This window comes from Ammospiza nelsoni, chromosome 10 (assembly GCF_027579445.1).
Source record: "Ammospiza nelsoni isolate bAmmNel1 chromosome 10, bAmmNel1.pri, whole genome shotgun sequence".
In the NCBI taxonomy this organism is placed as follows: domain Eukaryota; kingdom Metazoa; phylum Chordata; class Aves; order Passeriformes; family Passerellidae; genus Ammospiza; species Ammospiza nelsoni.
Genome location: NC_080642.1, coordinates 15,801,589 through 15,825,501, shown reverse-complemented (window position 1 = coordinate 15,825,501; position 23,913 = coordinate 15,801,589). Strand labels below are relative to the sequence as shown.

Below are 23,913 nucleotides of genomic sequence, written 5' to 3'. Positions count from 1 at the left end.
TATAGTTGCTTTTGCTGTATCACTTTTAGTGCAAATAAAAGCTGTAACATGGGATTTCCTGTATTAGCATCCATGAACACTACAGAGAAGATAAGGCTGCTGTGGCTGGCACTGCCAGCATGCTTTCTAAGTTTGCACCTTCTCAAAACAGCACTGTATTTAGTGAAAGGTTACCTTGAGCATGCAGCACTTCTGTCAATAACACAAATGTGACAAACATTACACATTGCCGACACTTTACAAATCACCATTCTGTTCGCAAAATCTTTTTATCATATTAGGTGGAAACCCTGAGGAGAAACATTTCTCGCTGCTTTCCATTTATGAGGTGGGGCAGCATTTTGCTCCCTCTGGGAATTTCCTCTGTCTCATAAAGAAAACACTCGGGGGAGCGGAAAGCGCTGCTGAAGGAGCTCCGGTCCGCGCCCGGGAGCGCCCCGGCAGCGGCGGGATGGCGCTGGGAGCCCCGGCTGCTGCGCTGCTGCCGCTTTCCCGGTACCGCCTCGCTGTCGGCCGCTCTCACCGTGCCCTCCTCCCCGCCGGGACCCAGAGCCGCCCCCGCTCCGGGGAGCGCACCCCGTGCCTCGTTCGGGCAGCGCCCGGGGCTGGCCCCGGCCCCGCTCCCGCCGCCGTTCGGGGCTCCCACCACCTGCGCCCTGACAGCGGCGCGGGCGGGGGACGGAGCCAGCCGGCAACCCGGACACCTCCCGCTGTCCCGGGACGGGCTGCCCCTCAGCGCGCTGCCCAGCCCCGTCCCGAGGAGAGCCAGGTGCCCCCGCCCGGGGCTGCCCGTCCGCGGCGCTCACCTCAGCTCTCAGGCGGGAAAGCCCCCGACACCTCGCTCACTCCATGCCCGCTGAGGACGGACGGACGGACGGGCGGAGGCTGCCAGCGCTGCCCAAGGCACGCGGGGGGAGATGAGGGGGTGGACGAGAGGGGTGGCCGGGGCGGGGCCGCGACCCGGGAGCGCCGAGGCGGTCGCGGAGGAACCCTCAGGCCAAAACCACGGGAGGGCAGGAGGGGGGCAGAGTGGAAGCGCCCCGGGACGCCGCGGAGGCAGCGCCGAGGGGGGATGGCCGGCGGGGGCTGCCCCGGCCGCCTGGCGCCGGTGCTGCTGCTCGCCCTGCTCTGGCCGGGCCGCGCCGCGGCGGAGGTGAGTGAGCGCCGGGACGGGGCGGCGGCGCCGGGGCCCGCGGAGGCTGCGGCGCCCTGGGACACAGCGGGCTCGGCCCCGCGCTCCCCGCTGCCGCCGCGCTGCGTTGGCCGCTGGTGGGGAAGGAAAGGTGAATGCGGGTGTTTCAAGTGATGCACCGCGTGTGCACGGCCGCGCAGGGCGAGGGGAGCCGAGGTGAAGTGAGGTGAGGCGCATGTCGCCAGCTGGGGGGCACCGCTACCGGACCCCTCTCCGGGCGGGGATGAGGGCGGGAGAGAAGGCCGTGTACGGGGCACCGCGTTCCCGCTGGCCTCAGGAGCTCCCCGCCGTTCCAGCTGAGGGGACGGCACGGGGTGGGATGGGGGCTCCGTCCCGTCCCCAGCCCGGGAAGCGGCTCCGGAGGCCCGGCCTGCGGGCACGGGGGATGCCGTGAGGGACTGGACGGCCAGGATGGAGCCCTGAGGGACAGGATGGCCCTGAGCAAACGCCTCCGGATCGGCACTTACTGTCTGGACCACCTGTGCCTCCTTCATGACAAAATCATTTAAGAGACTTGTCTTTCATGCGTAATGACAAGCGTCCATCACCGTTTGGTCAGTAAATTCTCCTAGATCATGTTGTAGTCTTTTCTGTGCCTTTCTCCAGTGTCTGGTTATAACATTTGGATTGCACATTCGCGGCTGGGAGAAGAGCGGGCGGCTGTGAGGGCACACGGCTCGGTGTAGCTCTCAATACTTCTGGCAGTTCCAAACAGAAAACTGCCGGTCTCGGTCAATTTCTAGCAGACATCAAACACATGAAACTGACAGTTTTAAAATTTCTGATAAACCTAAAGCACGTGAAACTGACAGGTTTAGTAAATTTCAAGTTCTTTCTCCCATAATAGTCAACAATCTTAATTTTTCCTTGTAAGTAAAGCTCTAACACCGTACATGAAAATTTTTACTGCCTCTCAAAATATTTTGAAGTTCACCTTTAGAAGGAAAAAATGTGGTCTTGTACTTTGCTGTTGCTAAAGCAGAGCCACATTCTACTACAATTATCTGAAGCAGTCTAATTAGTAAAAATGTTTCTTCTAAACTCCTGCAGCTCTTTCACTCTCCCCTTCTGGGTAGAGTGTCTGGAAACAGCATAAGGTCCTCATCCAATATGTTGGGTTTTTTCATGGCACTGTAACTCCACTGGCAGTCAAGTTCAGTGATTTAACCAAGATTTAATTGTTTTATTTGTAATGGAATTAAAATACCTCTTAGTTCTTATGTAGAACAGAGTTACCAGATCTATTTGCAAAGTATGTGTTTTCTGCAGAGTTCCTTCAGGCTCCATCCAGATCTGGATGTGGAAGATGTGGAAAATTAGCAGTTCACGACCTGTCTCTCTCTTCTGCCCAGTTTGCTGGTTTTTGTTCCTTTCTCCTGTTCCTCTGCTGATACCTGCCATCCATTGCCCTTGTTGCTCTGAAGAGGTGGATATCATCATGTGGGTTTCTGGATGGCTTTTAGCAAGCACAGGCTGTGTTCCAGGAATGCCCCCCCTCTCCCACAACACACACACACACACTTTTTCTAAGCCTCTCTTCTGGCAGTTTTATCTAAACTCCTAATTAAATATTAGTGGCTGCTGTAATTGACATGAGGTAATTGATGAATAAATCATTGCATATTGGCTAAACTGTTCATTGCAAAGAAATAGTATAGTGTTCTAAAATCATGCTACACTTTCGTATGAAAATAAATTGATGTTTGATCAGCAAGGAATACTTCTGCTGTTTACATCAATTTAAAAATGTTTCAACATAAAAAAAAAATTAGGTGTAGTTTATTCCTGAAGACAGGTAATAAAATCAGTCATTTGTGACTGCTGCTGTTTATACAGCAAATTTTAGTCTTTGCAGCTCTTCACAGAGTCCAGACTTCTCTGCCCTTAGGAGGCTGAACTTTCTGGCACCTGCTAGGGAGTATTATTGTCTGCATTCTTGGCCACTGACATGCTCTAATCACATCTTCTGAAAACTCAGCAGAAGTAGCATCTTCCCATGTCAAAGGCCTTTCAGCTTCTTTGATCAGCTTCTTTCTTCTTCCTTGACTTCAAACAGTGGTGTTATAATTATTCTGATTTTTCTGCTGTTCATTTATATATTTTAGAATCATCACTATAATATGTTTTCACAGGACACAAGATTCTTCCTATTCTTCATCTTTTTTTCTTTCAGAACAAAATGGATTTGCTTTTTCATTGCTTCATTTTGTCTAACAGCACCTGGAAGTGATAGTGTCTTGGTGTAAATGTACAACTCAATTAATTCCCTTAAGAGTGTCCTGTCTTTTGATACCATTTATGTACTTCTCTTACATCTTCAAATTAAGTACTAATCTAAAAATATTCCCTGAAATTTTGATGTTTCAAGCGACATGTTTTTCAGTTTTTCCTAATGGGAAAAATACCTTGGTCAAGTTTATTAGTGCTCAATCGATCTTGTGGCATTGATCATTTCTATGATGCCATCATGTTAGTATTTTTCAGAACAAGATAGAGTTTCTACTTCAGCAAGATGACTTGCTTGCAAGTTAGCTGCACCTCATCTTACTACCACTTTTTAATTTGTATTGTAAATACTGTTGCAATGTTTGTTAGCTCACAGGATTAAATTATGTTGTTATGTTTTTGCCTCCATCGTGACATTTGATTTTTCTCATCATGCATTGGAGGCAAAGGAGGGGACATAACAACCTTGGTGACTGTAAGATCTGAGAAATCTGTTTTGCATTCTCTTCCTCACTCATATTGTTTGTGACTAATCCAAGTGTTCATATTTCACAACTAATTTCATTTCTCCCAAATGTTAGAATTTGCATGCAAGTACTTAAAATGAATCTTCTTTGCTTCCTAATAGCAGTATTTTTTCCCCTAATTATATGTAACCTATCCTGCTGTCACAAGTAGATCTTAACACATGGCTCTGGAAGGGAAAAATTATGTTCTACTTCAGCCCATGGCCATCTCCAAGGCTGGTAGGAATGGCATGCAGGCTTTTTTTGACCAGCAATCAGTGTTGGAGGCACCAAGTGTCCTGGTGAGAATGTTCCTTGTCTGACAGCCTTTGGAGGCACCCAGGTTCTTTGTTGCACAAGCAGCTGAGAAGGGAAATGTGCACCTGAATATACAAGAGAGTTCACAGAGCATGTTAGAAAAACAAGTCCTTTGTGAAGTGCCCTCTTTGATTTGGTTAATGTGATCCCAGCTCCAAAGTCAAGGAGGGTGTTACTCTGAGAACTGGGTCCAACTTCTGCTAGACTCTTCTGCTCCTGATTGCCTCTACTTTTTTTGTAATTCAGCCACCACCTCCACAGAGAAACAGCCCAATGTCACAGCACTGCAGAGCAAGGCTTTTTCTACCAGGCCAAGAGAGGCAGCATAGATTGGCAGAGTTACCCAAATGTCTGTGCATCAAAATTGATGGATTTCTGCTCGTTAGCAGCACGTTGCTCTGATGGCCAAGAAATGTGAAGTGTGCCTGTGTGTGTGCTGCATCTTACAACTGAAAGATGAACCTGCTTAGATGCCCTAAGTAAACACCTGTAAAAGTTGAACTGTTGACACTTGCTGCCTTTTCTAGAAAACCTACAAGACAAATACACATTTAAGCAAATGTCTATAATTCAAGTTATTTTGCTGGCTGAATAATACCATTAAAATTCTTAGAGTAGGCAGGTTCTTTCTTCACTGCTTTGCATTACATAGAGATTTCTGTATCTTCTCCATTTTATTTATGATCTGTGCTAGCAGTGTCTCCTGCAATACCTAGAGCTGACTTGACATAACAGATCTTTGAAACAAAATACTTTGCTATTAAGTGTGACCAGTATGGGATGTCCGGTCATCTGTTTTACTGTCACATTCTCACCTTACTGCCTAACAAAGTAACACTAGAAGTATGTTGGCATGGATTACAGGAGCCTAGGAGGAAGGTGAAATCCAAAAAGACTTTTTCCTTAACTATTTGCAGCCTCAGTCTCTCACAGTCACACTGAAAAAGTTCCATTTTGTCACACCTAATATATTTTCAGTTCCATTTTCATTGTCTTACCCATTTTGTGACAGGGTAGGAGTCTCACAGGTTTACAGGTTTTCCATTTTGCCTGGCTTATTGAAGACCTTTTAACTCGGGCTTTGTGCTGCATTTTTCCACAGGCTATTTTGGAGGAAGCTGCAGGAAGAAGTGACCTTTAATTTTTTTAAATCTGTGAAATCACAGAGCCTTTCAAATAAGGAAAAACCAAAGCGTGTGCAATAAGCCTTCTCTGAAAAAGCTACTGTTGCTTTCATTGCTACTTGCATCACTAAACAGAAGATGCACACCAGGAATTTTATGAATATACAAATATACAGGCCTGAGGAGATGAAAATTTTAGTGAATATCATTCCCACACTTAACAGCTGGGAAGAAATACAAAATGTGTGAGTTAATGATAACCATATTGTGGTAGGTAAGCAAAAATTCACTAGTTAAATGGTGTGTATTCTTTGTTATTAGATTGCTCTTTTAAGGTGATTGTTAGGAAGGAAGAACACGGATGAATAAGCTGATTAAACACCCTTAAGAGTTTGCTACACAAAACAAAATTGTGTGGCCTGAATTGCTTAGTCTTTTTTTCCTTGGGGAAAACAAAATATTTATTTCTGTTGTCCCCATGTCCTCTTCAAGGTCAGGAGAAGAAACCAACCCCAGAGATGGAGCTTTTGGCTCCATCTTCATAGATTTTATACATCTGAATATATCAGGAACAGTTTGGTACCATTTCTGATAGTCCTTATCACATCAACTTCAACCCTAGTGTGATGATTTGTAGAGTAAGGTATGGGTCATTATAAACATAAATTTAAATATACTCTATGGTTTAGAAGGACAAGCATCATTCTTTTTGTCTAAGAGAAAGAAATTCTGTATCTTTATAGACCAAAATTTACACACATTATAGACCATAATTTACACACACACATCCTCCCCAAAACAGGAGATTTGAGAGCCTCAACATAGAGCCTTTCAAAACTGCACACAACATACCAGCTCTACTTGTGTAGACACTGACTAATTTTATGCAATGTCTACAATATAGACCTTAGCGGCCATTGCTACAGAGCTCACAAATCATTTGAGTTTGTGAAAACTCAGTGTGTTTGGTTTGTTCTGCATTAAAACATTTTATCTGTTCTATCCTAAGGCAATGATGAAGACATGGGCAAAGTGAAGATTGCTAAGCCCTACTGTTCTCACACTTCCTCACTGATAATGAGCTGGAGAGAAGGGAGAAGCTCAGTAGAATTAATTGTGCTGTATCTGCTTGCAGAAGGGTATGGTTGGCACCATGGCAGTTGCATGTGAAACACACTCCCATTGACACAGTCGTGTGTTTTCCTGGATGAACAATTATGTTACAGTGGTCTCTTGGAACTTTTGTACAAACAGGCTTATTCACAGAACAACAACAAAAAAAAGATAGGCTGTACAGTAAGTACATCAACAAAAAAAGAAGCAAGAGATATTAGAAATTCTCTGAAAATTTTGTTTTCATCTGACTTATGCTATTTAACCTGAGGTTTATGTTAGTGAGTTTTTATTGTGGTAAGTGTGGATACTTATGAGAGGTTCGTCTAACACTACAAAACTCTTGTTATGCAAAGTTCTTAACCAACAGGGTTTTGCTATAAAAAGTAAGAGATTTTTTTCAAAGTTCTTTCCATCTCTGAAGTGAAAAAAGGGGCTCATACACCTGTTCCCCTTGGCATAATGGAAAGTTGTTTAAATGTTCACATACAGAAGCTTCTTCCATTTCTCTCTACGTGTCATTTAGCTTAGTTGGTTTGAAATACCATTATAAATATATCTTTATATTACATGAATGAGCAATCCCTCCTAAAAAGACCTCGTACCAGATTAAAATTAAGGATTTAAAGTAAGGAGATTCTTACCAAGTTCAGATAAAAATGTGTGTTAACATCATGTGACCATGACCGATGTATCTGTAAATTAAACACAAAGTCCTGCTTCTGTGAAGTGTTATATTTTCCTATGACCACAAATGTTTAGGACTTCTCTCCTGCACTTTACACTGAAAGCAGCACATACCCAGTAATACAAGGCCTGTGTCACCAACAAGGCATTTTGATTCAATAGCTATTCCCTGAGCAGGGTTCCCATTACAGGTGCTTATTGGAGCTTATTCAACAGCTGAGCTGCCTGCAGCATAGCAGTTGTCTCCTGCTGTGTCTTTTAGATCCGGGCTCTCTGTGTTGGGTGCTATTAGTTAAGTTACAGGTGTATTTCTTTATAATGGAAAGTCTGATTGAAATAATTTTCATCCTGTGCTGGGTATTCAACTGGTGAGCAAAATGCTGTGAATTGTGATAGCATACATGGCTGTTAACAGGAGTCTTCTAAGGTAGGAATGTCTGGCTGCCTTCCAGTTCACAAGTGACTACACAATGTTTCAGGGTTTGGGAACTGACATATTTTCCTTCATCTCATCATCTCCTATTTCTGCTCTATGTTGTCTATACTTATTGAAGGCTTAATAATTTGGTTTTGTTGTACTGGTCCAGCAATCACTAAAAAAACACAAAGTTCTTCGTGGTCTTTGATAATTTTAATGAATTCATGTTTGATGCTTAGAATGCATGAAAAACTTTTAGTATACAGATTCTAATTGTGAGACTGGTATTCTGTTTTGACAGCAGTGTTTTGGAGTGAGGGGACCTCATTCTCCAGGACCTTGCACGCTCCATGGTGATTTGCAGTTGTGCAACATGAGGAATATGCTGCCAGGGTCATGTATCCACCTTGTCTAGCTAGAATTCCTGACTGTGCTAATCTAGATAAGTGTCTTAATACAGGTGTATCAGAAGAAAAAGATTTTCTTTATACAGCTTTTCTCACAGTGGGAACCTTTTTTCTGTAAAGCTCTGCCCTCAGATCATCTGGTGCAGGTTAGGATAAAAATTCAAAACTGTAATTGTATCCAAGCTAGAAACTCTAGCTACCACCATCATGTTCTACAGAAAGTACAACATTTAACATATGTGCAGCATACCTACCCCAACACAAATCTGCAGTGTGAATAAATGGTAGAGCAAAACTTTCCCCTTCTTGTAATCACAATGTATTACTCCCACCTTTAGTAGATGCAACAGAAAACAGGTAGTAGAGAATGAGTGAAATGGGCCTTTTGAAGATTTAAGCACTGTATTAACATCAACTGTTGGAGCAGGGTTATTCTGTGTGCTCAGTTGTGATTTATAGACACAGCTGGGATGTGTAAAGTGATTGCTCTGCACTGAGACAGCCCAGGAAGAATTCAAAAATCTCCATGTGTCAGCAGCCCTTGAAAATTCACAATCAAGACTTAAAGGAGCTGGCTCACTGATACATAATTTTTAATAAGTATTTAAGAGAAATTACAGAAAACTTGAAATTAGCTGGTAAGTTACTTCCACTTAGGACCACTGTGATGACATGCATGTTTTCAGGCTGCTCAGGATATCATTATTGAGCAGAAAGATGGAAAAGAATTAAAAAGTGGCATCACAGAAAAATAGATATTATCCAGTAAGTCTTGTTCCACATAGTGATAGAGTTCTAATTTAGTGAATCTTTAAGTTAGGAGAAAAAGACCTAATGGCAGAGTAGGTGAAATGCTAATAAGTATCAAGTTTAAATGAAAAATTAGTTTTTTAAAAATAAGTCAGATCAGCAGTTAGAGCAACCAGTGAAGGAAAGCAACAGCTCCATCACCCATTTGAGAGCCACCTGGGCTATTTTTACTGTCCACAGTAATTAATGGATATCACCTGCATTTCTTTTAATTCATTTTAAAATACCTTATGTTGCACAGTCATCTTTCATTTACGTTAACCAGGATTTACTTCGGGCATCAGTGGAGTTCACCCATGAAATTAAACACCAGTCAGGCCAAAAGTGCAAACTTAAGCCCTGCTTCAGCCACTTTACTATATTCCTACACATTAAAATTAATTTCATCTCAAGATCTTTATTACTCATCCTGTGTGCTCTTGGTCTGAAATATACTTAAAGAATATGGTGCTTGTTTCCTGCAGCAACACATTCTGCTGCCTCTCTGTCCTGGATGCAGTATTTTTAATACAAATATGTATTTTGAAATTGTAGCTGAGTTATCCTGATCTTCTCTGGATCTGAAAAAACAAAGACACTGACAGTTCTGTCATTGTACATATCATTCAAAAAAATAGATCAGTGGAGAAATACAAGATCATCCTCACTTTGGCTCTGTTCCTCTGTGCTCCACCTTCCTGCCTTTAAACCATTCCTGGTAGGACTGTGCTGCCCCACCAGTGTGAGTGACAGCACTCAGCCTGTGCTAGGGACAAAGTAGGAAGGCTGCCATTGCTTGCTCCTTACATTAAGACTTTGTCACATCCTTTGGCATATTCATGTTTGATAACATCTCTAAATACACTCTCTGACATTCTGCATGTAACCAGTGCTGCTGGCAAGGTGCTGAGAACTGTGTAAGATTCTCTCCAAATTAAGTTGCCACCACTGCAGTGGCTGGAGTAGCAGTGCCATGCTCAATCTACATTAGCCTTTGCATAGGTGACACTACAATCTGTAGTATGTTATTTCTTTCTTCTTTCTGTGTCACTTCTTAGAGCAATTATGTGAAGGAGAGAACTGGAATACTTTCTAAGCAGTTGGTTAAGTTACTCTCTGAATCAGGAGCAGGAAGAGGTCAGAGCCCCATAGAATCCAGCCCCATAGAGTAGGAAGGGCAATTCAGTGTTACAGATAAGGATGCACCCACTGAACAAAACATTCACCAGTGCAGTAAATGTGCCTCAGCATGTACTACTGGAATCATGTATGTTTATTATAACACTGTAACTATCCCTAAAAACACTTTGGAGAGGAGCTCCTCTGTAAATTACTCCAAGGGCTGTGGGGATTTAATTTTGGTTCATTGGTGAATTGATTTGATTTGGTAATCATATAATGATCTGGCTGTATCCTTTCACCTAGATTTTAGATCAAAAATATTCTTCATCTAAATATTTGAAAGAAATGTAAATTATTACAATGAAAATCACAAAACCAAAAAACATGCAGTAAACCTGTGGCTTTGGTTAATACACTTATTTATATAGATGTTATTGTGAGAATTTTGAATAAACTGTTAATACCTAATATTTAGTTTCCTTATGTTATAACCTGGAAACATCATATTGGGTTTTTATGATCCTTTGATAAAGGAGCTGCAGGCATCTTGGAAGGATGTGAAAGCATCCTGCAGTATAAGTGAGCAATGATTTTTTGGTTCAAAGCTCCTGTGCAGAAGGCGTAATCTTATCTTACATAAAAAATCATATGCCAAAACATTTAGTATTATCCAGCTAACTGACTGTGTAATGTTAAATCATTGGTCTTTTCAGTTTAGTTTAGAGTGATATGTGTACACAAAAAGACTTAAATAGATCTGAAAGCTTACTAATGGCAAATTAAACACACTCTAAGCATTCTGACTTCTTGAAGAGCAAAGGCTCTCTTTCTTTCAATTGTTTATTAACTTAGATTAATTGTATAGTGTCATAATTTTCTACATGTTCATGCATTTCTCTTCACATTGGATCATCTTTGATTATAAGATAAAAGGATTTGTTCTGTATCTGTACACATCAAATCTTCTGCAGATTATACCTGTTATGGGAGAGTAATTTAATTTTTGGATTTCTCTACATGTCCTGAAAACTGTGCTTTGCATACCGATGCTGGAAAGATCTGCTTCTAGTTTGCTTTCACAGGCAGGAATAAGGTACAACTCCATGAAGGTCTGTAGAATTATAATGGTATATATCTGTGTATACATCTTACCTGGAGCAACTGCCCTTTTTGTATTGCTTAGCAGACCTCTACCAATAATCAGTTTTGAAAAGAATGCTTTGGAATGCAAAGTACTGTCATTGAATAAGGAACAAGAAAATCAATTGTCTTATAAACTATCCCAAATTTATTTTGAGATATACATCACTTTATTCTCTTGTATTGATGCTTAAAGGCTTAAAATATCTGTCATATAACTGACTTGATGAATTTAGATTATCCAGTACCAGACAGACTGATCTCACCAAGGGAAAATCAGGGTACTGTTTGTTGTTAATTCTGCGCTAGTTCTTATTCTTGTATCCCTGGTGATATAATCATATTGATTAATATAATAGTAAAGGTAGCATAGTTAGGTGCTTACTGTTTCACATGATACCTTTGTTTTCCAAATTTCTGATGCAGTACCACTTGCATTCTAGCTGTCAGATCACAGTAAGAGTGAGTTTTCTTTAAGTATGACAAAGAATTAACTACTTAATGTTTGCATTTCTTTAGGAATCTAGCTTGAAACATCAAGTAGCTGCCTATTGATCTCTCTATAAATCAGAGGCAGACACAATAATTTCTTGAAGTCCATACAGAGCAGCAGCTACTTGCAGCATCTTTGCTGCATCATAAAAGAAACATAAAAGTTACAAATTTTAAACACTGTGACTGTTGTAATGTGAGAAACTGTAGGGGGGAGTTAATTCTGTCTGCAAGATCTCACTAGTGCTCTTATTTGTCTCAACAGACTGTACAGAGGAATAATGAGCTCCTTGCCACTGTTGTGAATTGCCTCTTCACAAACGTTTTTTATAAGCTGTATTATTTGTGAAATAATTACTAAAACCACTGAGATCTTGCCTCTCTCCAAACAACTCCATGAGAAAAAGAATTGTATTATAATGTTTGTATTTTTGTTTTTCAGAACTGTGTATGCAAAGGTAAAAGTCCCTGCTTTTGTGATAGCCCAAAAGGTAGTAAGGTAAGAACAGATACATTTTCCTTTTTGAATATTAGCTTATATACTTGGAAATTGTTGGTAGATTACTTCATGAGTGAATTTAGTTCATGATGGTATTTGGCCAATAGAGTCTACAGAGAATGATTACCTTACAAAGTTCTGTTAACTTTGGGGAAACTGTTTAACCAAGCCTTTTCAACTGAATTTTTTTTCTACATTATTATGTTTACAGCACTGTGTGATGTTTGGGCAGCAGCAGAACAACTGCCCAAAACCACCAGGTCTCTTTCACTAACCCCTAACAAATACCATTACCTTGGCAGCTGCTCTCCTGTTATAAATTTCATGATGCCATCAGGAATCTCATGCTCAGTGCTTCCCTCTGTCCATCTCTGGACCGTGCCCACCCCCCTTTGCCAGTTCCTGAAGGAAAGTTGCACACACTGGCATCAAACAGATAAACTTCTTGCACATCAAGCAGGGCATGAGTTTCTGGGTCCTAATCACAAACACCTTGCCAGCACTGAAGGAGCAGCAAATCCATCTGCAGTAACAGATCCACAGCTCTGCCTGTTGCCAATAGCAGCTTGGCAGAGGCTCTGAGTGGCTTTTAGAAAAACCTAAATTACACAAATGCCAAAAATTCTTTGGAACTCCTGCTCACAGTTGGAAGAACAACTGATTCACAAATGAAAGGGGCATTATTGAAGAAGTCATGGTTGCAAATTAGGTGAGCCATGAACACAGGAGTTGCCATACTTAACCTTATCAACAGATTTCAGACATCTATAAAGATCTAGGACTATGGTTAGTCCCACTGATTGGTCCCATCTGCTTTTATGAAGTTGGAGAAAATTTATCTGGAAGTAAATATGCTCATTATTAAAATATATATTATAAGTGGGAAAGGAGAATACTAATATTTTTAGTAAAATCTCCCTGTTTATTTTTCATATTACTAGTTGGTCTAACCTGACTTTGTCCTAAACAGTGAAATTGAAACCAGTTGAAAACCTAGAAAAAAATAAGCTGCCCACTAAAAGAGAAATATTAATAAGAATGGACACCCAAAACTTGTCTTTATCACTTCTATGGAAAATAACTGAGAAATTTGTGGCTAAGAGTAAATAATTGTTTAGACTGATGAAGTTTTACATGCAGAAAATCAGGATAATGGCATTAATCAATATGTTTTGGTCATTATTCAGTGTTTAGAATTCTCCAACCTGAAAATCCTCAGATCTTGTTGATCTGCTAAGAAGAAAGTGTAGCTAAAATTGCCTTTTCTGTAGAGAGGGCAGTGAAGCTGTCAGGAGAGCTCTGGATTCCGCAGCTCCGTGTGGCTCTTGGCACGGGCAGGCAGGTGGAGTTTGGTTTTCCTGGGAGCTGGCACCGAACCCCCTCCAGCGGCTCATCCTGGGATAGCAGCCATCCTCCTACCTTGGGATGCTGCTACAGAACAAACAACAGAAATAAACTATTCTTATAAAAAGCTATGCCGATTTATTTTATAGATCTCACACACTCTTTATAATTCAATTCTTATTTTATATGTGTCAAAGTATTATGAGATTACATTCTGTCTTGGGAGATACAAATATATAAAATTACTATTTTAAAAATTTTTATTTCATTCAGAAGCTATTTAAAATCTGGTGAGTTTGTGGAATTTTGAGGAGTGAGAATTGGTGCAGGGAAAAGCCAGAGTATTCTGGCTTCCCAGAGACATCTCTTGGCTCCTGTCTTGTACATCGAATAGAACACTCAACCTTTGTCACAGCAAAATTTCACATGCTTTCTTTGTATAACTTTGTATAAAGCAACAGGAAAATTGGCTCTGAGAGAATTGATAATTCCATTCTGTCTCTCCCATGTCGTGCTGTGATGTTTTGAACCAGCAGCTCTTCACTGATGTAAAAATGAGCATGCTAAATTGCTGCTGTCTGAAGGGCTGAAACACCTTTTCCGTGAGCTTCCAGGCTTGAAACATATAATTTAAACCAAATTAAGACTTGCATCTTCTATATTTAACTAAAAAACTGAAAATGCTCCTTTCACTCTAGCTTGGCCTTCTGTATTCTGTTTCTATACCTTCAATTTTGTTTCCTTTAGTTTATTTATTTGAATTTGGTCTTTAAAAAAAAAAAAAAGTGAAAAAGTAATTTGATTAGATTCAGAAAAATTTAAGATATTTGTCATGTAAAGCAAGGGGGTTTTAGTCTGTCTGAATGGTTTTGTTGCATTTGACTCCCACTGTTTTCTTCCTTGATTTTCATGAAGAGAAATTGAACTGATATGGTTTGAAACTGATCTTGCTGTACAGCAGAAGCTGTAGGCACACAGTTTGTGGTGATTGGGATGGGGCTGGGCTGAGCTGTGAGCAGCACTGACAGCACTGAGCCAGGGAGTGCCCAGGGGCACTGAGCAACCACCAAAGGGAACCGAGGGCACACAGGTGCAGGGCATCAACAGGAGGGGATAAAAGGTTGGGCTAAAGAACAAGAAGGGCTGACTCTTGAAGCCTTCTGAAGTGATGTGGTGTTACTCTGTATGGGTTGAATATTTCTGATATCGTGTGATGATGCTCTGTGTATTGTGGCTGTCTCAACTGCAATGTGTGCTGGCACATGCTGTGACAAGCAGCCATTAAGTCTCTCAATTTTTGTTGCTAAACATAATACAGAAGTATTAATAAGGAATACATATCAGCTGCTTTCTTTCAATTTTCATGCTGTCAGCTAACTTCCATACTCTACAAAATCCTGAGTACTATGTTATGCTCTGATAATTCAGCCATACTTACAGGCATGTGGTGCTGTGAGGCCGAGGCAGCCCAGAGATGGACCACAAAAACAGGTCAGTGTTGGCAAGGGCAGTGGATCTGCCACAGCAGCAGAAAGCCAAGGGGTACTGAAAGTAATGAATGCCTCAGAAATAAGCTATCAAAAGGAGAATTCATGGATATTTGAAGAGTTTAATTATTTTAATGTTTGCAGGGTGAAAAAGGCTTTCCTGGTGTTCCAGGCCCACCTGGTCAAAGAGGCTTTCCTGGTCCAGAAGGGCCTCCAGGGCCACAGGGACCAAAGGTAGGTATGTATGTGAGACAGAGATACACACAGAAACTACGGTGCTTGACAGTCACGTTAGCTACGGCTGTGTAGACTATTCTGTTTTACAAAACCAAACCAAAACCTGTCTCAGAGCTTCCCATTTGGTAGGGATGTTGTTTGGTCATCAGCTGCAAGGGTCATTTTTACTGCATCAGAGTAGAGCTGATATGACCATGGGCTTTGTTGTCAGTTTTCCATTTGCCAGTGCTAAAGCAGCTGGATTAAACTGCCAGAGACAATGAACATAGGTCTAGACAGATTTTTGCAGCATACCTCAGTTTTTGTCTTTGTATCAATTAACATCTTGACATTTGTTGCAGAAAAGAAAGTAAACAAGCTACTAATGAGACAAATACAAATGAGACAAAAAATAGAATTAAGAAAATTTGAAGGGAAACATGTTTTTTAAGGTACATCTTGGCCTGTTTAGGAATTACCTGATTGCTCACAGTATGGAATGGCTTTATTTATTTATACAGCTGACTTTGTGTGCACATATCGGTATTGATATTGAAAATATTGTGTGTATTGTTGACATTTATGTGCTCTTTCCCAATTGAAATGTACTGAAAAACATCACTTTCCATTTTTGATCTAGGGTTCTCCAGGACTTACAGGCTTAGTTGGACCCAAAGGTATCCGAGTAAGTGTTTGTATTTTAAACAAACTTACATGTACTAAATGTCATGCTAATTGCCAACTTGGTTCAATAATTTGTGAAAATAAAAGCAAAACATTATGCCTGATTTCAAAGTATGGTTAAAATTTATGACACAGTGTATGTACTAGTATTATTTATTTTTAGAACTTTTGCCCTTTTTTGCTGCATCTTACATCCAAGGTTGTTGCTGTATGTATTTCATATTTGGCTATGCAGTGAAAAAGTCAAACTAGAATACAACAAAAAGTTGTTTGGGTTTTTCCCCTGTGGGCAAAACCAGTGTGTGTTACCTGTGTGTAACCATTATGCTTGATTCACAGTCAGAAGAGTTAAGGAAGTAATGATTTTTTTTAACAGAATCATACTTGCATTCATAATCTTGATATGATTGTAATCAAAGAAAAATTGCCTAATGAGCTTTTGTTTAATATTCATAATATTATTTCTCTTGTTTAATATCATTAGGGAGTCCCAGGAATACCTGGATTTTCAGGTCCACCAGGCCTTCCAGTAAGTAAAAATGAAACCGATTTAACCATTTCTCTCTTACTTCAGTCTTTAGTGCACAATTATCCTCAGCTCAATGTGCTCACTCTAGTCTCAACATCAGCATTGTCTCTGTCAATTGGCCTAGAGATAAAAATCTTGGCATCAGCAATTCTTACTCATTGTCATGATTTAAGAACCCATTGTAATCTGTCAAGTCTTGTGAAACATTGCTCCAATATAAACTCTTTCAGTGTTTCTGTAAGGCAATATGAATGTACAAAAACAAAGCTTGTGTCAATTTTGTGCTTCTTTTAGGGTGAACCAGGGACTGTTGGTCCTCCTGGGCTCCCAGGTGTTCCAGGATGCAATGGCTCAAAGGTACAAACCAAGCTGAGTCTTCTGGAGATTGCATTTGGCTGTGCATGGGAATGGACAAAAAGTGATCTAAATTTCCCCCAATCTACAACTTTGATTTGTTTTGCTTTGTGACTTTATCAGCTAGAAAAACTTGTGTCATGGGTCCAGAGAAAGGAAAAGTGCTACTTTTTTGTGCAAAATAAATACTTAAATAATACATTCTAATGGCCTTTGCTAAAAGACAAGAATAACATTTGATATTTTGACAGATAATACTTTTTCCATTAAATCCAGGAGACCTAATCAGTTTTGTCCAATGTCTCCTTTTGTTGCAATGGGTTATAAAGAAGATAGTTAATCCATTTTATTTTGACAGTATCTAGCTTGCAGTTGGCAATTCATAAATCCTGAAAGTGAAAAGGCTCAATGTTACGTAACAGATTTACCAGGTTTTCTTTTCTCTATGAGCATTCTGAAAGGAGTCAGAATAATCCCTATTACAGAAAATCATCAATTTCTAGTGAAACTGTGAACTAATCTGAACCGTCTAGGATAGAAGTCAAGCGGCATAAAATGCAAGAAAAATCCTCTTTTAGCAAAATACGGTGGTCATGAACTCACAGTGCACTCAGTGTGATAGCATAGAAAACTTCTGTGATCATTTGACAAAATCAGGCCAAATAATAAACCATAAAATGCATTAACAATCACTGTTACTACTTTCAGGGTGACCAAGGATTTCCAGGTCCTCCAGGTCAAAGAGGTGCTCCAGGCCTTCCAGTAAGTGTGAAATTCATGATTGTGTGCATTCCCACCACACAAAGCCAGTCCCTGAAGGAGAATAAAGCCTCATGTTAGCTCATACTGACAACAGTTGAACTATATAGGTATCCCCATTTTATTGGTATGAAAACCGTGTGATAAAGAGAACAAAGTTAAAAGTAATGCTTTATTGTCTACATGTTGGGCCTCAACTTCTTAGCTAGTGACTGCATGAAATTGACTGGAGTTAGCTCTCATGGGATACTCATGAAAATTTACCCTTAAAAGTGTCCACGATATATTTAATAAATTGCAGTTTCAGTTCATGACTAAGTATCTTTGAGGAAATAATGGCTTAATTAAGTCATTAAGAACCAGGAATTAAACCCAGAACTTCTCACTCTGGGTACACTGCTCTGATCCCAGGATGTGGGATTTTTTCACTGTAGAAATGTGTTTGAAAGAAACTTCTAAAGAAATGGAAAAGGAATGCTGTCTTTTTAAGTTCTAGTGGCTTCAAATCTACTGACTTATAAATATGATCTTTATTTTACCAGCTTTGCTGATTTTGTTTATTCATTTATTAATTTCAGGTTTCAAAGCTGTTCTGCCTTCAATTGCAGAGTTGTACCTGTGAGATAGGGCATATTGTTTAAAAATAGTCATTCTTCTTAAATTGAAGTCTGGCCAGTAAACATGAACCTGGCTATGCACCTTCTTCATGAAAATAAATCACCTGAAGAGCACCAAGCTTAGACACTATTTAGAGTGTGTTATTTCAGCACTTTTATTTTTCTGTTTCAATATAATTGTTCTTCTTCCTAGGGAGTTGCTGGTATCAAAGGAGAGAAGGTCAGTTTTTTGCAAGATATTACATGAAATATTTATTGGTTATCAACAATTTCTGTGTATCTTTTTTAATAGTAGAACTGTCCATAGTAGACAGTTTCCATAATTATGCATTTCTGATATTGCTTATTTCCCTACAAACTGTATTATAAGATTTGTTGCACTACAGAGTTCTGCAGCATAACTTTTCATGTTTCTTTTTATCTATTTGTCCAGGGGTACCCTGCAGAGGGATATAGCCAAGAGTATGGTGCAAAAGGTGATCCTGGATTACCAGGAATGCCTGGTCTCCAGGTAACTCAAAATACTGGGTGCTGAGATAGATATGTATAAAAATACACAGTTATATGTATAAACACTTTCTATATAACATGAGTATATATTAAAATTGTTTGGTATTTTACATTACTTAAGTGTATTATTTACTTAATATAGATACAGCGTTTTCTACAATTGTGTCACTGATTTCTAAACCAAAATCTGTCAGTTGGCAGGCCAGTCAGATTGCAGAAAAACAGTACTTCAGGTAGGGAGAAAAACTGGTCACAGATCTATGAGTTTACCCCTACACATATAGAACAGAATAGTTCAGCTGGAAGGGACCTATAATGGCCATCAAGTCCAACTGCTAAAATTCCCAAAGTTAAGACTGAACTGGATAGACCAGCTCAACTTCTAGAGTACTAACAAAGGAAAGAGTGGTCTATATTTCAAGAATGAACATTTTCAGGGGAAGGCAGGGCTGACATTTCTTCTGACTATTGGAATAAACAAAGATCATTAAATTGAAATAAACATTTTTATTTTCTATTTTCCATTTATTTGAAAAAAACTTTAAAGTATAGGATTTATTGCATAGAATATTTGAAGGATTGAAGGCTTATTAGAGGCATTAAAGCACCATATGGATTATGAGTCCGCATTTCTCGGACTTGCTTGCATCCTCACTTGAGTAGTTTAGTTTTAGAACAGATGTTTCCTCGTGTTTCAAAACATATGCCAAATAATGAAGCAGTGTGGAAGAATTACACTTCTGTGTTTCCCTGAGACAGGAGAAGGAAATTCAGAAGCAGACCTGCTCCTCTGTTTCTCATTCACTTCATTGAATTTGGTGTTGTATTTTACTCATAATCTTGCCAGGAGATTTATTCCTGTTTCTTTTTTAATATGCAGGGTGCCCAGGGTGCTCAAGGATTTCCTGGGGAACTTGGACCACAGGGCCCTCCAGGACCTTTAGTATGAATTTGTTTCACTTGTTACTTTGACCTTTGATTTCCCCTAAACCTGTGGAATTACACAGATACAAATACTTGATTCTCTCAGACTTATTTGAGATCTAGACAGGTGTATGTAAAAAGTGTATTTTTCTGCACACATCTGATTTTTTCAGTTTCTTTTGATTACTTTTATGCATGATAATTCCTATAGTTTCAGAAGTATACCTTGTCCATGTAGGCATAAATTTTCATTTTCAAATAACTGTCTATTAATTCACTTTAAACACTAATATGCATAACATTGAGAGATGCATATGTTTGCAACTATACTGTGTAAACAATCTGTCACCCACTGACAATGGCTTGCAGTTGTAAAGGTGGAGGAAAGTAAAAATGGAATATAAGTTCTGTGGAAGTTGGATACTTCAAAACTCCTATATCAGAGACTTACAAGATTGTAAGTTTTTTAGCTGAGGAATTTTTTTGTGTGTGTGTTTTGTAGGGCATGCCAGGAAAACCAGGACCTCCTGGACCTAAGGTAGTCTCAAATTGGTAAAAAAATGAAAACTTCTGTTATGTGTAACCGATGTTTAAGTGTTTATAAAATTTAAAAAAATAACATTTGGGAATTTTTTTCAGGGTCTTATGGGACTGAAAGTAATAGGAGCCAAAGGAAGGAAGGTAATTTCATAAGAAGCTTAAACATTTTATAAGTTTTGTTTCTGTTTTCTGCATTTTCTGATTTGCTATGGTGAAATGTTTGTGGAAGTAAGTCCTGTAAAATGCAAATTTTCAGTATGCATGTGGGAGTTTTTTGTTGAAAAATGGAAACATGGCCATGTTCTCTAAGGTCAAAATCTTTTCACATAAGAGCCAATGAGATAAACATCTAGACAGAAGATTAGACACTGAAGAGAAGCCAGTAATTAATATTAATTGGCACAGAGCATTAAATAAATATATGTACTTTGTGTAGTGTTCCTAAATGCTTATCTAAGCAGATAAACAGTGGTAAATATGTAGCATTTGTAGTCTCACAACTTCTGTCCAATGTGTTTTCAGTGTCAGCCCTTGTGATACTAGCAAAACCCCCAGGTTTTGAATAAAAATTGGATAACTTGTCTTTCATGTACTTACTTTGTATTCCATGTAATTGACATTAAGCCAGGAATTACTACAAACGCCCACATTGTCTCTCAGCACCCAGCCTGCAGCTGCAGGACTACTGCAGTTAATCTGAATGTTCTTGCAAGAGATTAGGACATCTCACAATTATGCTAACTGACCTGCACAGATTCAGTTTTAACACTGTAATCACCATCAGGAATGTGCTGGGAGATTCCTGGGGAAAAAAAAAAAAGCCTGTAAACCTGGTTATTCATTAGTAGTAGCTGAGGTGGCCATGGAACGTCTTGCTTCATTATGAAGGAGTGACACATTCTTTGCTGTTCTGCTGCAAATTCATGCAAAAGCATTCCTGGCTTAAAATCACTGAAAATTGTGGATGTTGTTTTGATGAGGTCCACAGGAAAGATCACGCTGAGGACTTTCCCAGTTCTCAAAGATTCTTAATTAGAAGGTGCACTTCACTATTTAGGTTTTCAGTGAAGGACACATGAAAGCTTCTTTTGTCTGTTAGCACCATGATTCTGTAATCTCCCTGAAACACCCAGACTGCAGTTTGGGGGATGTCACCAAAGACAGTTCATGTAATTTACTGATTGACATAGAGACAAATATTGTAGTCAAGGAGATATTTTTGCTTGATTCAAAATAGTTTTGTACCAACTGAATAGGATTAAAAATTTAAATTGTTTCCAGAAACTTTAACAGATACCAGCATATTAATTTCTGTATTATGAAAATGTCCTCTAGGGGAAGGTTAAATCTTCCACATGACTTTTTTTATCTGGAATTTAAATGGCAAACAAAGGTAAGTGTTAATTGAATTATTGGCTGAGTGTAATGACAGAAGAATTTTCATTATATCAAAAGTAAGTAGTAGTAATTTGAAATAACAAAAACACACTGCTTGTAATTTGCTCTATTTTTCTTTTTCTTTCAAGGGTGACACTGGGTTAACCGGACCCCCTGGGCCCCCAGGAACTGTTATTGTGACGTTAACTGGACCAGACAACATGACGGTAGTGAATTTGTTAAACATTACATTCAGATAAGCCATCTGACTAGGCTCTACTTTGAGAGGACATTTTCATCTTTGCTGCTCTGATAACATTTCCTTTTACCCATCCTAACATTTTTCAGACTTGTTTAGTTAGATTCTAAGCTCAGAGTGTCTGTGTGGAGCCACATCAGCTGAGCCTGTGTGCTCATGTGCACATCTGCACGTGCCAGTGAAATGCTTCTTGCTTACCAGTACCCCACCTGCTGGGAATCTGAGTACATGAAGAGTAAATCACTTCTGCTTCACCAAATCCACATGGATGTTCTGCATGGCTATCAAAGTCACAGCTGTGTTGATCTCTGGGCCTTGGCACTGAGAATGTCAGGCTCAGAGCTACCAGAGTTTCACAAAAGCTTACAGTGTGTTCATGTACATTTTGTAGTTTTTCTCATTATTTTTACTGCAACCTGACCATGGAAAGTGTTGGAAAGACAATAAATATGGAAGGAAATAGTCTGATTCAGCTTTAAGTATTGCTTTGTGAATTAAAATTTTTGCATTGTAGCCTTATATAGAAATTAAACAACAGTAGCTGACAGAATTGTAGGTATTCACATATTAACAGGACAAGTCTTCTATGTGTTCTTGATTCCATTTTTCTTATGGAATTTGCATCTGATCTATGGAGTCAGCCAAAGTCCCTCTCCATTATATGCTGAAGTAAAAGTGAGTTTTATATTTGGCACATGAGTCTAATGAGGTAATAATTAAACAATGAAATTTGGCTTTACAGTGACTTTAGATGTGGCCCAGTGGTGCTACACTGTAGTATAATCTAATCTTGCACCCACAGAGACAAGGATGCTGTAGGTAGCCACTACAATTGTGTCTGGAAGTAACTCTGGCTCCAGTGAAGCAACCAAGGTTTATTTGGGGTTGTTTCTTGTTGCCATTTGTGGAGATATTTACTGCAGTCCTTTTGCATGCAATCACAGGTAGGTTGTTTTTTCTAGCTCTATTCTGAAATGTGCAGAAACAGTTTCTTTTTCAAATATCACAGACTTAGGAGCACTGATACGAAGTTTCTGCTTATTTTTTGAGTAGAACCATCTCTGCTCAAAGAATCTTGCTGGTGACTAGAAGGATTTCCTATTTGTAGAACCAGACTGAAATGGTAAACATGGAAAAATCCAAGACACCACAGTAAGCTCTTCTTTTCTGTGTAATAGGACTTGAAAGGAGAAAAAGGAGAAAAAGGATCAAGAGGACTCCCAGGACCAATGGGGTTTACAGTAAGTGAACAAAAGTAAATCCCTTAAATCCAGATGTTCAGGCAGCATAACCTAGTAAATGCTACTCTTTACAGCCCAGTATTTACACTAATTATTTCCACCTCTAGTGACAAGAATAGAACTAATGAATAGAATAAAATACCTAATTATAGCGTTACAACTTTTTTTTAAAGATAAAAAATTATGAAACAAATATTTAACTTAGAAAATGTGAATTTCAGAACATGAGTATCCTCAGTGTAGTTTTGTTCCAGGGGCCAGTTGGTGATTCCCAAAGTGAAAAGGGTGACCGAGGAGAACCAGGAGCACAGGTGTGTGCAAACATTGAATACATTTGTGCTAGTCCTTTGTGAAAAACAGTTTTGAACTCCTGTTGCTGTCCAGTTTTTGTCTTGCTGCTACTCAGAGCAAATTTGCTTAGATTCAAAAGCTCTTTCCTGCAGTAAACTAGACAAGAGCTGGAAGTCAAGTGACTGTACTTACATGAGTACTTGGACTGAAGGTCACTTAATTGTGATTATGCTTCTTTTTTTTTTTTTGGTATAAAGGTTCTGCAGTTAAAACTTAGTAAAAGAGTGCTTTGCTAGACATGTAGTGGCTCTGTAATGCAAAGGTTTAAGTAGAAGAGAAAACACCATGTTTACTTAAGGCAGCAGACTTAAACTAGTATGTTCAACCATAAGCTGTGTGGAGATATGAAGGAAGTTGCCCAAGAGTTACTTCATTAACAGCATAGTATATGACAAAACATTTATTTAAAAAATTCATATTAAACACAACTTACCTGATTATGTCTTTTTTTGGAAGATAATTAAAGGAAGGCTATTACCTTAATTCAAATGCGTTTCAAACTTTCAGATAAAATCTGCTCTATTATTTTATCATTTGTCTTGTTTCTGCAAGAACCTGATTTTGCACCAAGCTTTCTGCACTTGCCTGGCACTTTGTACTGCTGGAGTCTGGCACAAGTAATCCTTCACAGGAGAAGCAGTGTCAGTGGAATATCTTACCTGTTTTGTAGAGTTTTATGAACTTTAGT

The 23,913-nt window shown here is 39.4% G+C and overlaps 2 protein-coding genes across 2 annotated transcripts in view; one reads left to right on the top strand and one right to left on the bottom strand.

Moving 5' to 3' along the window:
* The window catches only part of COL4A4 (collagen type IV alpha 4 chain), a 66,748-nt gene extending 65,846 nt beyond the window's left edge, over window positions 1-902 (bottom strand). Inside the window, exon 1 of the mRNA XM_059479652.1 lies at window positions 807-902. The gene's annotated coding sequence lies outside the window, so the exon portion shown is untranslated. The remainder of the gene's footprint in view (window positions 1-806) is intronic.
* Window positions 903-1,722: 820 nt separating this feature from the next.
* Window positions 1,723-23,913, top strand: part of COL4A3 (collagen type IV alpha 3 chain) — a 53,702-nt gene continuing 31,511 nt past the window's right edge. Inside the window, exons 1-15 of the mRNA XM_059478874.1 lie at window positions 1,723-1,746; window positions 11,977-12,033; window positions 15,009-15,098; window positions 15,721-15,765; window positions 16,249-16,293; window positions 16,588-16,650; window positions 17,356-17,409; window positions 18,217-18,243; window positions 18,457-18,534; window positions 19,414-19,476; window positions 19,960-19,995; window positions 20,097-20,138; window positions 21,524-21,601; window positions 22,812-22,874; window positions 23,129-23,185. Coding sequence (XP_059334857.1) covers window positions 1,723-1,746; window positions 11,977-12,033; window positions 15,009-15,098; window positions 15,721-15,765; window positions 16,249-16,293; window positions 16,588-16,650; window positions 17,356-17,409; window positions 18,217-18,243; window positions 18,457-18,534; window positions 19,414-19,476; window positions 19,960-19,995; window positions 20,097-20,138; window positions 21,524-21,601; window positions 22,812-22,874; window positions 23,129-23,185 — 822 coding nt within the window. The remainder of the gene's footprint in view (window positions 1,747-11,976; window positions 12,034-15,008; window positions 15,099-15,720; window positions 15,766-16,248; window positions 16,294-16,587; window positions 16,651-17,355; window positions 17,410-18,216; window positions 18,244-18,456; window positions 18,535-19,413; window positions 19,477-19,959; window positions 19,996-20,096; window positions 20,139-21,523; window positions 21,602-22,811; window positions 22,875-23,128; window positions 23,186-23,913) is intronic.